The sequence below is a fragment of the Eumetopias jubatus genome, unplaced genomic scaffold (assembly GCF_037043125.1).
Source record: "Eumetopias jubatus isolate StellerSeaLion01/CBP00866 unplaced genomic scaffold, mEumJub1_p1.0 scaffold_13, whole genome shotgun sequence".
Lineage (NCBI taxonomy): Eukaryota > Metazoa > Chordata > Mammalia > Carnivora > Otariidae > Eumetopias > Eumetopias jubatus.
In genome coordinates this window covers 54,251,822-54,267,018 of record NW_028274819.1, presented here as the reverse complement: position 1 = coordinate 54,267,018, position 15,197 = coordinate 54,251,822, and the positions used below count along the sequence as shown (strand labels likewise).

General features: G+C 57.8%; 1 protein-coding gene across 3 annotated transcripts in view; it reads left to right on the top strand.

Moving 5' to 3' along the window:
• Positions 1 to 15,197, top strand: part of PDE2A (phosphodiesterase 2A) — a 92,019-nt gene that overhangs the window by 69,064 nt on the left and 7,758 nt on the right. For all 3 annotated transcript variants that reach the window (XM_028115937.2, XM_088018052.1, XM_088018053.1), the window contains 14 exons: positions 2,284 to 2,393; positions 3,226 to 3,281; positions 8,524 to 8,583; positions 9,191 to 9,344; positions 9,544 to 9,596; positions 9,792 to 9,866; positions 9,975 to 10,016; positions 10,568 to 10,636; positions 10,869 to 10,999; positions 13,530 to 13,641; positions 14,126 to 14,165; positions 14,305 to 14,368; positions 14,800 to 14,872; positions 15,001 to 15,178. In XM_028115937.2, the coding sequence (XP_027971738.2) occupies positions 2,284 to 2,393; positions 3,226 to 3,281; positions 8,524 to 8,583; positions 9,191 to 9,344; positions 9,544 to 9,596; positions 9,792 to 9,866; positions 9,975 to 10,016; positions 10,568 to 10,636; positions 10,869 to 10,999; positions 13,530 to 13,641; positions 14,126 to 14,165; positions 14,305 to 14,368; positions 14,800 to 14,872; positions 15,001 to 15,178 (1,217 nt within the window). The remainder of the gene's footprint in view (positions 1 to 2,283; positions 2,394 to 3,225; positions 3,282 to 8,523; positions 8,584 to 9,190; positions 9,345 to 9,543; positions 9,597 to 9,791; positions 9,867 to 9,974; positions 10,017 to 10,567; positions 10,637 to 10,868; positions 11,000 to 13,529; positions 13,642 to 14,125; positions 14,166 to 14,304; positions 14,369 to 14,799; positions 14,873 to 15,000; positions 15,179 to 15,197) is intronic.

The following is a 15,197-nucleotide window of genomic DNA, read 5'->3' as shown; positions in this document are numbered from 1 at the left end:
TTTTTTCCTAAAGATTTTATTTTTTTACTTGACAGAGAGAGAAAGAGAGAGAGAGCACAAGCAGGGGGAGTGGCAGGCAGAGGAAGAGGGAGAGACAGGCCCCACAGAGCAGGGGGAGCCCAGTGCAGGACTCGATCCCAGGACCCCGGGATCATGACCCGAGCCGAAGGCCGTTGCTTAACCAACTGAGCCACCCAGGCGCCCACCTCTGCATGTTCTTTAGGACCCAACTCAGCATCGTGTCCTCCGGGAAGCCCTCTCTGACACTAATTCCATGCCAGACAGTTGTGAGAGATGCATGGGAGGTGATTCCCCCATTGGATGGGGGAGGTGAGGAAAAGGGAGGTAGCTAGGACAGTTTGTGGACAAGCTACAAGGGACCAGGTGGGTGGTTGTGCCTCTTTGTGTGGTGGAGAGAACAAGTCCAGGTTGGGACTGGCTGCCTTTGACTATGTCAGGGACACCCGGGACAGGCTTCCAGGAGGCCTTTGGGTATCAGGGGTCTAGAGCTCACGAGAGTGGGGCTGGAGAGTCATGGGGCCATGAGCACAGAGGAGGGAGTTTTGTGCAGAAGAAAGGCTAAAGGCAGACTCCTCTCTCAGGCTCCCGGGATGGGGTGGGGTGGGGTATGAGGCCAAGGCAGCTTCTGGTCTGCCCAGGGGGATGGGAGGGTGCGAAAGGGGGAGCGAGGGATCTGGGGGATGAAGCTGCCGCGCTTACTGACCAGCAGCATAGAGACCAGCGCCACCTTGTGGTTGCCCAATAACCACACCACCGGAGGCCAAGTGGCTGGGTGGGTTCAACAAGAGGCGGTTTGGCTGAGGGTCACCAAGGCGGGCCCCTGCCCCCAGGAAGCCCCAGTCTTTAGCAATTTGGTCATCAGGAAACGTGGCTGCATTGCCCTCCTGCCCCCCCTAGATTCCTATTCCCTCCTGGGGTGTTTGGCACAGTTGGACAGCATGGAGCCTCACGGTCCAGGGTGTGAGGGGTGGAAGGTAGGAGACACCACTGGTTCTTGTAGATTCTGAATCAAGAGGCCAAGAGTGAATGGATCCAGTTCCAAATGCTGCATGGCCTTTACCAAGATGCCCAGCCTCTTTGTCTTTGATTTCTCTAGAGGCTGTGATCTCCCGATCCGGAGACTTGGAGGCCAACCCCCTCTCTTTTCCTCATCTGGCCTTTGCTTGGCTCCCCTTAGTGACCCCACACGCACACACCGGAGTCCCAGCCCCCCAGGCTTCTCCTCTCATCAGGCCAGGCAGTTCCTACAAACACAATTAAGTGGAGGCAGCATGAGGGATGAGGAACCCAGGACAATTAATCATCGGGGAGGGACAGTTGGTGAAAAATCAGGCACTTAATTAAGCAGGAAGAGCTAGAGGCCAGGGGAAAGGTAGGTAGTATGTGTGGTGAGGGCAGATAGAAACTCATTCTTCCTATACCACCTCCCTTCTCTGCCCCTCCATCACACCTACGCCCATTCATACCAATCCCATTGGAAGCTTATACCCCCTCGGGTCTTTAGGAAGGTTTGAGCACACTAGTTAAAGAGTATGGGTTCTGGCGCCAACTGCCTGGGTCCAAATCCTGACTCTACCACTTATTAGCCATGGGACCTTGGATAGGTTCTTAACCTCCACCTGAAAATGGAAATGATGATAATACTGAATTCATGGGATTGTGGGGAATTCCGAGTTAAACTAGATGCATTGCTTGGACTGTGCATGGCACATAGGGAATGTAGGATAAACTTTAGTTATGTCAACTACCTCTGGAGTGCTCCTGTGCTTAACACCACAAGTTGCTCTAGAATGTTTCCTTTTCCTTTTCATAGTTGACACGCAGTATTACACTACTTTCAGGTATATAGAATGGCTTTCTGAGGATGGAGATGGTTAGGATTCTACTCTTCTCCACACTCTTTCTCCCTGGGAGGCTCAGACAGGTAGATCACTTGCCCAAGGTTGAGTAGTAGCCACAGCAGGATTTAACATAGGCAGCCTAGCTCTGAGCCCTTGCTTTACTTGCTCTGGTGGACCCGCGCTGGGCCCCAGGGTTCCTGCAAGGGGCACCAGAGGCCAGACTGTGGCTGCCTGCCCATCTACATGGGGGGGGCAGGGTTCCCATCTCTTCTATTTGTGTCCTCCTCATGTCCACCCTATGGCAGGTCAAATTGTCTAGATCCTTGCAGATGTGCAGGGTCCGGCCTGCTGGGTGTCCCCAGGTAGGGCCTGCTCCTTTTTGATCCAGAGACTGAGAGGTGGGAGGGTGTCCTCTTTTCAGAGAGGCTGTGCTGTCCCGGAAGCGGCTGGGCTGCAGCGGACTGGGCCCCGCGGACCTGCCGGGGAAGCCCTTGGCCAGGCTGGTGGCCCCACTGGCTCCTGACACCCAAGGTAAGGGCGGGGACCTGGGCAGGGGCAGGGGGGACTGTGCCCCTGCTCCCTAGATCACGTCGGCCTTCTATCCCTGTCTTCATCTCTGTCTCCTTCTTCCTCTTGCCCTGTGTCTCCAGCAATCCCTCCATCTAATTCTCTCTCTAAGGCGCTACTAACCTCTCTGAGCCTCAATTTCCTGATCTGTAAAATGGGCATGAGAGAACCTACCTTGAGGGGGTGTTTTGAGGAGGAGCAAATGAGATAACGCATGTTAAGGGCCTGGCACGTACTAGGGCTCCGTGGCCAGTGGCCGCAGTGTGCTTGTGTCTATTGCTAGATGGCCTGCAGTGTTGTCATGCTCTCTGTCACTGTCTCTGTTTTTCCTTCCTTCCTTTCCACGCCCCCTGTCCGCCATGTCTCTCTGCCTCGTGTCTCAGTCTCTCTAGGTCTCTGTCCTCTGTCTCGATGTGGAAAATGCACAAGACTGGGAGTCAGGAGACCTGACTTGCTGTGTGATCTTGGGCAAGTCACTTCCCCTTTCTGGACCTCAGTTTCCCAATCTGTAAAATAGGGGTGCTCAGCCTTACCTGCTTCCTGCCCTCTCAGGGTTGCTGGGGGGGAGGCTCACAGAAGAGTTGTGAAGTGAGGGGGCTTCCTTCCATGCAGGGGACATTGCTGTGGTTGTTCTGTTGCTGCCTCAGGACGCCCTGTCTCTCTGGGTCTCTGGGTCTCTCTGTGTCTCTGTGCCAGCCTCTCTGTCTGTGTCTTTGTCTCCCTCCCTGGGGCTTGGCTCTGTATCTCTGAGCCTCATTGGCCCCGCAGGACCACCTCATTGCCCTCTCCCCCTCAGTGCTGGTCATGCCGCTGGTGGACAAGGAGGCTGGGGCTGTGGCAGCCGTCATCTTGGTAAGAACAGTGTGGGGTGGGATGGCGGGGAGAGGAACAAGGGAGGAACAGCGGATGGAGCCTGTCTGGTGTGTGTGTGTGTGTGTGTGTGTGTGTGTGTGTGTGTGTGTGTGTGAGTGTAGAGCAGCAAGCTGGGCTGGAGTGCGGGAATTGGGGGTCTGGGAGGAGTCTGGGCTTCTCCCACACCGCAGCCCTCCGCCCTACCTTGGATGGGCAGGACGAAGTCATCGGCCCAGTCAGCAACATTCAGAGACCTGTACAAGCTCCACTTGCACTTCTCAGCCCCATCAGAGCTATCGGCGCAACCCTGACCTTGCTTCCTCTTTGGCATCCTCCCCGCTGGGTTAGGGGCGGGGGGCTGTGTCCACAGAAGGCCTGAGAGACCCCGAGGAAGGATGGATGGCCATGGCGCTGACAAATAGAGACAGTGTGGGAAGGCCAGTCAGATTCCCTTGGCTGGAGCTCAGGAGCATGAGAAGAGGCCCACCGGGAGGGGCTGCGGGGGAAACCTCCAGCCCCACGGCTGAGGCTGGCGCCGATGGGCGGGCTGCCTGGAGGGGGTGATGGAGGGGAAGGGGCTTCAGCGGCAAGGGGAGGCTGCGCTGCCTGAGACGGGGCGGAGTGGGGGGCGGGCAGTCAGGCTGGGAACCCAGGCCGGGCCTCCCCCTGCCCTCTGCTGCCCCCTGGCGGAGCTCACCGGCTTTCTGCGCCACGGGCAGGGCTTGGCGGAGCCTAGTGGGGCTGGTTCAGCCGCTCTTTCAGGCCCTTCTCCCATACAGAGGCGGGCGTTCAGGATCATTGTCCTGTCCTAGGAACCGAGGGTTGGCGCCCCCAAATGGCCATTGTTGGGGGTCGGCTTCACCGAGGAAGCCACAGCCTCAATAAGGCCCAGACCCGGGGACGTGGACAGATGAGGAGGGGGTCCTCGTGCGCCCGTGGGACTCCTCCCGAGCTCATTAAAACGGAATTAAAGGTTTCGGAGGCGCCTGACCTTTCCGGAGCTGCTGGCGGGGGAGGGCCGTGGGAATGGAGGGGGGAGGGGAGCGGCCGCGGGGAGAGGAGGGGAGAGGAGAGGAAGGGAGTGCTTGGCTTCGTCTCCTCGGCTCCCCATCTGCCTGACTGAGGGAGCCGCCGGCCCCTTGGTTTCTCCAGCAAGCTGCTCCCCCACCCCCAGCTTCTGTTCCCGCAGGGGACGGATCTGCTGTTGGCACAGAGTTCTCAGCGCCGCTTCCCTCCCTCTTTTGGTCCCAATCTGTGCCAGAGCTGGTGGCTTGGAAGAGGAGCAGGGCTAGGGGCAATGTGCAGAGGTGGGCAGTGGGAGGTGGTAACTCGGTTGCCCACTTCCGTTGAGGGAGGAGAGTCTGGGGGTGCCAGGTTCCTGAGAAGGATTTCCTGTGGCGGGGCAGTGAGGACCAGGTCAGAAGAGAAGCAGCTCTAGCAAGAGAAGGAGGACTTTTGGAGTTTGTTCATCTTGCAGGCAGGAGGATGTCTGGCATGACCGGGCTCACCTTGGCTCAGGTTGGGCCAGGGGTCCAGGCTTCTGCCTTCACCTGCAGGGAGAAAGGCCTGTGTGTATATGTGTGTTGTGTGCTGCCGAGGGGGAGGGGGCTGACGTTACTTAAATTTAGCGCACTCTGGCAAAACCCTGCTCCGGGGACCCATCCATCTGGGTGCTGGGGCAGAGAGAGGAGTGGGACCCATTGGTGCCTTCTAGAAGCTCCATCTGGGGGAAAGCAGGCACAACCTCAGACTGTCAGTGGCCAAATGAAATAAATGCTGCTAGCAGGTGCTCTGGTGGCAGAGGCTGGAGCCCCAAGGGGTGCCTCATAGTGGAGGCAGCATTTGAGTGGGGCTTTGGCGCATAGGTAGGAGGTCGACAGGCACAGAAGGAAAAGGATATTCTAGGCGGAGCAAACAGCATGAGCCAAGGCAGGGTGGGGAGAAGGGTAGTTGGGAGAAGAGTGATCCCGGTGAGGCTGAGGTGTGGGGTGCACGCTGCTGAGCAAGATGCCACCTGGGGCTCTGGCTGCCAGGAGAGGGTCCCGACAACTAGCTGTCCACCTCCTCAAAGACCTGGGGCAGTTCTTCTTCTTCTTCTTTTTTTTTTTTTCTTAAGAGCTCTTGAAATGTACTTAAATTATTCACAGCCTGCCTCTCCTCCAGGCCTGTGCCTCAGGTAGAAATGCACTTCCCCAGGACACCCCTCTCCCCGATGCATACACACCTGATAGATCCTGTGACCTGCTAGATCTCACATGCTTCCAGAGGCAGTGCAGGCAGCCCCTGACCTCCTAGCTGCAACCAGATCCTGAGGGCAGAGGGTACAAAGGATAAAGGGGGTGCCACAGGGCAGATATTTGGGGGAGGGCTGACTCACCAGCTCCAATCGCAACAAGCCCCATTCCTTTCTCTGAGTCTCTGTTCTCGGTATCCATTTATCCATCCTTCCATCTGTCCATCCATCCTCCCACCCATCCATCAATCGAAGACCTGTTTCTTGGGCATCACCAGGCATGGTGTGCTAGGTGCTGCAAACGGAGCAGGGACTGACCCCTGCCTTCACAGATCATGCAGTCTGGAGGGGTCGGGAGACAGACATCAAACAACTGAGCCAAATGAGGATAGAATTGCAAATGATAGAAAATGCTGGCAAGGAAACAGGGAGCCCTGCAAGGACTATTGGGGCCTGATGGACGCATGGTCTGTGGACTGCTCTCTGAGGACTATGCGGGCCAGGTGCAGGGCTGCGTGGCTGCGGGCTGGGCGTCTGCGGCTTGCCTCTCAAGGTGCCTTGATTGCAGATTCTTCGTGTGCAAAGAGTCTTTAACTCTGTTCTTCAGTTCTGGGATGATAAGTCCCAGGAGTGGGCGGCCCCTGGTCTCTGGCATTTGATGCATGATTTGTGCCCATTCCTCCCTCTGGCTCTGCCAGCCACACCAGCTCCTTACATGAGGATGAGGTGTGCATGCCATTAGCCATGTTGAACTTGGTGAGGGTGAGGGGTGTGAGGGATGTGCTGGGCTTTCAACCCTCTCTGCAGCCCCAGTGCCCACTACTGAACTACTGAGTGTTCCCACTGGGCCCCAGACACACTCCCTGATTAGCAAGAGTAGGTGTGTGTTCCTGTGGATGAGCAAAAAGCCATGTGTGAGTGCTGGTGGTTGTATGTTTGCATATGGGGGGCAGGAGTGTGTGCATGGCTCTTGGATATGTGAATCCAAGTATCCTGTGTACAGGTATGAATGTGCACACATGGATGGTATATCTGCTGTGCGTGTGGGTATGTGGGTGTCTCTGAGTCCGGTACTGTACTCTGTGTGCTCACACGCCTGAGTAACTCCATGGGAAAGGGAGTGTATGGGCGGGTGCTGAGGGTTTTCAGGAGAGTGTGCACAAGCTGGGCGGGGATGGGCTGAGGCAGCCCAGGAGCTTGCACTGGGGTGGGATGGGGTCCAGTGGCTACAGGAGGACTTCCCTGTCTCCAGCCTGCTGAAGCTCTCATTCAGTCTCCCAGCTCTCTGTTGGCACCAGGCCGTATTGCCAACCCAGGAACTGGTTGTCCCCACAGCCCTAGTGGGGTCCCAATCTTCCCTTCTCCTGAGAGATGGGTCCAGGTGGAAGGAACAAGAAGGATGACCTCCCCCATCTACTAATGGTAAAATACCGACATGTTTACGTAAACCATACACAAATGAACCATGCCCCCAGCCTCTTTCAGCTCCCTGTCCTGTGGGAGTCCTAGATGGCGGCACTTCGTCCAGAGCTTAACCTTCAACACCATCTTTGGTCCAGAGATGCTGAAGTCTGCCATGGATCCCCAGTACAATGAAGCTAAAGTCCAATTCATTGGCCTTGCACTCAAGGTCCTTCCCCCTGTGGCCCCGTGGACCCTACCCCTGCCCTGGTCCTCCTATCTCCATGCCACCTCCTCGCCAGCCCTGCCAGGACAGCCCTGCCTGCAGCGTCCCCTCTCTTCAGGCTCCTCGTGTCCTCCCCGTACTTCAGTGCCAGTTCCTGAAGCCTCCCCAATGCCGCCCCCTTCGGAGCCCCCACAACCCTTAGGTTCCCACCCACGCAGTCTGTCCTCTCCTACTTCCTCAGGTATGAGGTTCTGCACCCTACCAATTGCATCCCCCACTCCATCCGGCCCCAGCCAGACTGTGAGCTTTCCGAGAACCTGCTGGGCTCCTCCTCTCCATCTGCCCCAGGCAGGGGACCTAGAGCAGAGGTGGGCGGGGGCTGCTGCTTGGGAAGGGAGGATGAAGGAGGGACCCCAGTGCGGGCACGGTGGGGAGCCCTGCAGGTGGTGAGCAGCTCTGAGTAGGCACAGGAAGCTGGTGACGCAGGTGGGGAGCCTGGCTGGCAGGGCCTGCAGTGGGATCCCAGACTGCCACCCCCCACCCTCTCTCTCTCTCATTTTTCTTACCAAGCGCCCAAGCAGGGGTGGGGGAAGAGCCTTCACAAAGTACAGAAGATGGGCTAAGGGTATTCCTTGTGATTGACACAAGGACGTTGGAGAGGGACAGGATGATGGAGGTTGGGGGGTGGGAGGGCTGAAAGTGGGTCCGGAGAGGAGAAGGTACGGGCAGACAAGGGTTGGGAGTGGTTGGTGCTGTCCCGGACTCTGCCACCTTCTGCTGTGTGACCATGAGCAAGGCAATGCAACCTTTCCGGGCCTTGAACCATGCTCAGGGTGGAAGCTTGCCTTCTGGGCTGGTGAGAATCGCATACATGTGAGGCAAGCACTTTATCACTCCATTCATTCATTCACCCATCCTTCCTCCCAAGTTCTTTAGGCACAGCAGATGCATCATAAATGTTGAACCTCTTCCCTTACTGCAGACTCAGGGGCAGCTCAAACCGCAACTCTGAAATGATGGAGCTGGAGGCTGAGGCTAATACCACTGATTTCATAATCAGGGCCTAAGGGCTCCACGGGCTGGGAGATGGAAAGGGGTCCGAGGTCACCCCCCCTTCCCTCACTAGACACCTGGATTGTGCTATTGATGGGACAGTGTCTGCAAAGGCAGAGATCAGAAAACTTCTATTTCTTTGGATTAGCCCTAGAAGGCTTTTGGAGGAAGGGCTTTTCCCTGGAGCCGTCTGCTTGGTCAGAAGGATAGGCTTATCATTGAGGCCCGCAGACTGGAGTGTGTATGTGTCGGCGGGGACAGGTGTGTGCTGGGCATGGGACAGGAGGCTAGGGGATGTCCCAGCTGGTCCCCCTCTCATATTCCTTCAGGTGCACTGTGGCCAGCTGAGTGACAGTGAAGAGTGGAGCCTGCAGGCAGTGGAGAAGCATGTGAGTGGGGGTAGGGCCGTGGTAAGATGGGGGCTGCTGAAGACCCTGTTCACAACGGGTGGGAAGATGATCTGGCCGGGGAGCTGGACAGACCTGGGTTCCAATCCACCATCTTTGGGCTATGTGACCTTGAGCAAGTCACTTAACCTCTCTGAGCCGAAAGGGAGGATAAGGATAGCACTGACCTGCGTGTGGTACAGTGAGATCAGGCAAGTCAAATACCTGGTCAATACTTAGGAAGGACTATGTACTTCATGATATTGAGGCTCTTTCCTGAGATTTTATGATTTTGTGACTTTAACAAGGACTTAGAACTCCGCTGAGTGCTAGAGACACAAAAGAAATCTGACCCTGCCCTGTCTAGTAAGAGCCTGGGGGCTAGCAGGGGAGACAAACCGTGTCCTTAGTTGTTCAAGGACGGAGGGACGCTCCTGGGGCAGTGGGAGCCCACAGGTGGGTGGAGCGCTAAGGGCTGAATTGTTTGGGACGGGGTGGGGCGAGGGGCACCGCAGGGCGAGGGAATGGTTTGCGCAAAGGCGAGGGTCCCGAGGCGGCGAGCGCCGTACAGGTGGGGCGAGTGACTCGCTGACCGCTCGGCTTGCCCCAGACCCTGGTGGCCCTGCGGAGGGTGCAGGCCCTGCAGCAGCGCGAGCCCGGCGCGGCCTCCGAAGCGGTCCAGAACCCCCCGGCGGGGGCGGCGGGAGACCAGAAGGGCGGCGTCGCGTACACCGACCAGGACCGGAAGATCCTGCAGCTGTGCGGTGAGGATCCCGCTGGGCCGGGGCCCCGGGCCCCGGACAGGATCTAACCTGGAAGGGACGGGCCTAAGGGGTGGGGCGCACCCGGGATTGGGGGAGCCGGGGGGCAAGTGGAAGGGAGGTCTATGGGCCGGACCGGCAGGTGGAGCACCCTTGGGGGAGTCTATGCGCCTTCTGTCTGACCCGCGCCTCGCCACTGCAGGGGAACTCTACGACCTGGACGCCTCTTCCCTGCAGCTCAAAGTCCTCCAATACGTGAGTGCCCGTGCCTCTCCCCGAGGTGTTCCTCCAGGGCCCTAGGGCCCCGTGAGCCCCCCTTCTCATTCAGATTCCGGCGCCCCGCCCCCCTCCCCTCCTTCTACCTGAGGAGCCTCGGAGAGGCGAGAAGGTGGGGAGTGGGGGTGGCCCCAGACCCCGCGGTCAGGCCCTCTCTTCGTCCCCGCCTCTCAGCTGCAGCAGGAGACCCAGGCATCTCGCTGCTGCCTCCTGCTGGTGTCCGAGGACAACCTCCAGCTTTCCTGTAAGGTGAGGGCCCAGGTGCACTGTGGGGCGGAGCGGGGCGGGGGGGCCCCAGGTCTCCGAGGGGACCGGCCTTGCCCATCCTTTAACCGGTCCCGCCACTCTGCCCGTCAGGTCATTGGAGATAAAGTGCTGGAGGAGGAAACCAGCTTTCCGGTGAGTCCTCCATCCGGCCTTGGTGTTGGAGTCTGTGGGAGCAGTTAGGGCCAGCTAGGCGCTCCAGGGATCTTCCCAGAGAGACTGGGGTCTCTGCTAGAATCTCTTGGACTCTGATGGAATTATCTGGATCTCAGAATCTATTTAGAAATGTTATGAGAGATCACGAACAGGATCATGAACAGGATCCATTAAGAGAGATTTCTTAATCTATAGAAAGGCTTACTTGGGACCAGTTCATTTCTGTTGGAATATTTCTGGATCTGGCTCTCTTAGAATCTGTTGAGATCAATGAGAATCTTTGGAGTTTGCTTTTCTCTCTTCTAATTAGCGAAGACCTTAATATCATCCAAAGGGGATTCTGGTCAAGAGCAGACCTTCCCTCCACCCCACCTTCCACCCCCGCCGCCCCCCCCAGTGTTGACTTTATCCACTGTTTGGACTTGCTAAAGAAGTTGCTGAAACTTCCAGACTCAGGAGGGAGGTTGAGTCTGAGGTCCCCGGACCTTGGAGAAAGCTAAGCCCTGACTCAGCCTCTCCTCACTCCCCAGTTGACGACAGGACGCCTGGGCCGCGTGGTGGAAGATAAGAAGTCTATCCAGCTGAAAGATCTCACCTCTGTAAGCCATGGCCTGGCTGGACAAGGCACAGGGACAGAGTTTCTGGGAGAAGGGAGCCTGGGAATGGGGGAGACAAGCCCCAGGGACTTTCTCCCAAGCCACCCCACCGTGTGTAGTGTTTCCCATCCCCCAGGAGCCCCTCAGAGCCACCTGTTGCAGAGTGTGGTGGAGGGCTGGGCGACAGAAGCCCGCTCCCTCCCTCCGCCCTGCCTGACACACCTCCCCTTTGCAGGAGGATGTACAACAGCTGCAAAGCATGTTGGGCTGTGAGCTGCAGGCCATGCTCTGCGTCCCTGTCATCAGCCGGGCCACTGACCAGGTGGTGGCCTTGGCCTGCGCCTTCAACAAGCTCGGAGGAGGCTTGTGAGTCTTGGCGGGGTGACGTGGATCAGGAGGTGGAGCTGAGAGGCTGGGCAGGGCCCTGCTGGGGTGCCAGTGAGGGAAGGGCACCACACAGAGGACACCGTCCCGGCAGTGGTGGGCCAAATGGTTTGTTGATGCAAGAAACTAGGGGATTATGAAGGTGCCCTTGCAGCTGCTGCTGACTGAGACACAGGTCATTGGTGACTCTCCATCACCCTCTTTGGCTTATTTAAAGTCATGTTGAGGTCCAAGTGAGTTCCCCTTCTCTCTGTCCACTTCCTCCGGTTTGGATTACCCACTCGTAGAGTGCTGGCCTTTTCCCTACTTGCCATCACCCACTTTTGGCACTTCTGCTGGGAACTGCCTGACGGAGGGGTGGTGAGCCCTGGGATGGGGGAACTCTCTGGGACCCACAGGGCATCACTGCCACTGTGGACAGGGGCTAAAGGGAAGGGGTTGGGGGCTGGGCTAAGCTGAGGGACTTTAGAGACACTGACAGGGCAGCTGTCAGAATCATAGGAAACAGAGGGGTGGGCAAGGCAGAGTCAGGTAAAGAGGCTTAGGAAGCAATTCTCAAGAACTGCGGTCGGGTTTGGGGTCTAGAAGTGATATCATAGATAGATTTCATGTCCTACTCCAACTCACTACTTGGCAGGAGCGGCCTGCCATAGTGGGTTGAGTATGGAGATGAGTTGAGTGAGAAACAGTGGGGCGATTGGCGAGCCAGGTCTGCCCTGGGGGCAGGCTCAGTCTGTGAATACCACACTTGGTCCAGCTGCTCTAGCAGTGTGCCTGAGTCGTACAGGGAGGCAGGAACAGGCAGGTGAGGGGGCAGTCCTGATTCCAGGATGCAGAGATACTGACAAAATGCTGGGGTCCTGGAGCTCAAGCAAGCAGACTAGGCTTGAGGGCCTGGAGGTCCTGCAGAAAGTGGAGACTGGGGATGTTGGGACAATAGAGGTGTCAGAAGCCCAGGCACAGTGTCTGCAGGGGTGAGGCAGAGATCTGGGAGTCGTAGGCCTGAGTAGCAGGACCTGCCAGCACAGAGCTCTGTAGGCAGGTGGTTAGGCCTGGGGAAATGAAGATGGGGGTGAAGCAGAACCTGCTGAGGCAGGGAGGATGTGGGATCTGGCTCATCTGTGCTTGGCATCCTAGTGGTGGGAGCATTTGCACCATTCAGTAAGCACACGTTGGCTCCTACTGTGTCCAGCCGTGCACTGGTCAGGTGGCCTTGGAAAGAACCCTCGGAGGGGAGTGCAGAGGGAGGGGATTCAGCAGGGGCTATGACCTCTGGCTGCTGGCTGGGGGACTGGGCACTGAGATGGCCCTAGACCTGGAGGAGAGGTGGCATCAGAAGGGAAATGAGATGGGGCTTGGTGACAGCTTTGTAGCCATCTCTGGGTCCCACATATTTCAGGGAGTGCTGAATGAGCGCATGCGCCAAGGTGGGGTTTAGCTCAGAGCAGTGACGGCAGACAAGCTGCCTGGAGCCCAGAGAACAGGGACTCCAGGGTCCCCTGAGCTGGGAGCGTGAGGGGGCTGGTGGCCAGGGCAGACGTAGAGTTAAAACGCTTAGCAAACACCTCCCATCTATCTCTCTGGCACCAGCTCTGCACTGGGTGACACAGTCATGGTCCCTGCCTTCGAGACTTGAAGTTTATTTTCAGGGCCAAGAGGGTGGAGGGTGGGAAAGGTATTCTAGGCAGAGTGAACAGTGTGGGGAAAGTGTGAAGGTGTGAAAGAGCCTGAGGTTTTCTCAGAATGATGAGGATCTCAGTCTGGCTTAGTATGAGAGACACCCATAGATGAGGCGACAGAGGTGAATGGGACCAGACTGGGGCCTCACATGCCACACTAGGGAAGCTGGGGAGATGACACAGGGTGGTGGGGGTAGGGATCTAGACCCAAAGCCTCGGGCAGCCAGCATGAGTGGGGGGGTACCCTGGCCGGGGAACGCTGAGACCAGCCATAAAATGGGGAGAAGCCTAGGCATGGAGATCTGGGGGCTGAGAGAAGGTCTGGGGGCTATCTTGTCAGATGAGATCTGGCTCTGTGAGTAAGATGGCTCCTCCTCACAACCATGTTAGGATTTACGGCAGCACCAAATCCCGGCCTGCAGAGTTGGGAAGAGTAGGCCAGTGGCAGGAGCTGGACAAGACAGGGTAGTACCACTGCCCCTCCCCGAGGCTGGTGGCCTCTGGGGAGGACAATACCTAGCTCTGGCCCGGGCAAGTCTCTAGTCTGAGGGAGGAGACCTAGGCTCAGTCTGGATAAATCCGTAGTCAGTGGAAGGGGACATAGCTCTGGCTTCAAGAAACAATAGTTCAAGGAGGAAAACACATTTTGGTCCGAGGGGGATTAGAGCCTTCCCCTCAGAAAGCCCCCAGTCTGCGAGCAGCCCCGGCAGAGGGGAGTGCTGGTTAGCTGATGCGTCTCTGAGTCGACTTCCCGGGGAAATGGAAACAGGGAGAAACAGGAAGGCAAGTGTGCTGTCCACTGCCTCTCCGGTGACCCCTGCCACCTGCCCCAGGTTCACGGACCAGGATGAATGCGTGATCCAGCACTGCTTCCACTACACGAGCACGGTGCTCACCAGCACCCTGGCCTTCCAGAAGGAGCAAAAGCTCAAGTGTGAATGCCAGGTGAGTCACCTACTCTGAGCCTCCCTTGGAGACGGAGTCACCCGGCTATCAGCCCCAGAGCGTCACCCATAAGGGCAGAGGCCCTGTCTTTCTGGACTGATGGCCGGAAGTTAGCTACCTAGTGCCCTACAGGCTCCTGAAAGCGGGAGGTCAGTGGTTCCTCAGGCCAGCGCCGCGGGCTGCAGGCACTGTGTGCGATCGTCCTCTAGTGTTCAACTTGGGTACTACAGCAACGTCTGGGCCGCGGGAGCCCGAGGTGAAGGAGCATCTGGGGCTCAAGATTACTGTGCTCCTTCACCGGGGCTCTACTTCCCACCCTTCACTTGGTAGCCAAATGATGTAATTAGACCCTGCCAGTCCCCGGCCTGATCAGAGAGCCCTAGAGGAGGAATGAGAAGACCCTGGAGCAGTTGGAGGCAGAGGGCTGGAGAGGGTGACGCCTCTGCAACACCAACCCCTATGGTCTTCATTCTCCCCATTCCAGGCTCTTCTCCAAGTGGCAAAGAACCTCTTCACTCACCTGGGTGAGTGAACTGTCCTCCTCCGTGCCTGGCTGTGGGGTGGGAGAGGGGGCGGGCGTTTTGGGGAGCAGAGGAGAGAGGGCTTGGTCTGAGCACTCTAGCCTGGTCTCATCACTGCCCTCCGCGCTTCTCCCACCCACAGATGATGTCTCTGTCCTGCTCCAGGAGATCATCACAGAGGCCAGAAACCTCAGCAATGCTGAGATGTAAGCGAATCTACCTCAGGGTGGCACGAGAGAGGCCCCAGTTCTCAGTCCTCGCCCCCTTTTTCCTTTTCCCTCTATTTCCCCCTCCACTGCCTTCTTGAGGGACCCTGTCATGTTTTGTGTGATCCTTTATTTCATGCCTGTGTCCCTCACTAGTAACGTCCAATGACAGCAGAGGCGGGGCCCGCTTTTCTGTCCGTGGGTCCCCAGTGGGTCCTAACACAGTCCCTGGCACACAGTAGGCGCTACAAGGGGGGGGGGGGAATCACTGGGATGAATTAATGTCTGGAGTCAGCCCGCGCTCCGGAGCGTCTCATAACGGAGCACTCCTTCCAGCCTTCAGAAATCTGGGCTTTGCCCTAAGTCCTGAGACGTGGGGGTGGTCGGAGAGGAGTGTCAGGGCCCTGTGGACCAAGGCTGTCTCCCCACAGCTGCTCCGTGTTCCTGCTGGATCAGAATGAGCTGGTGGCCAAGGTGTTCGACGGGGGTGTGGTGGATGACGAGGTGAGGCACGGACGCGCGGAGGGCGTGTGTGTGGCCGTAGTCCGGGGCACGGGCAGCAGGCGGGACAGTCGATGGTCCGCTCTGTGGCCGCCGCTGACTTCCTCCCTACTCCATCACCGCCCTGGCAGAGCTACGAGATCCGCATCCCGGCTGACCAGGGCATTGCGGGCCACGTGGCAACCACCGGCCAGATCCTGAACATCCCGGACGCGTACGCGCACCCGCTTTTCTACCGCGGCGTGGACGACAGCACTGGCTTCCGCACGCGCAACATCCTCTGCTTCCCCATCAAGAACGAGAACCAGGGTGCGGGCTCCGGGAGGCT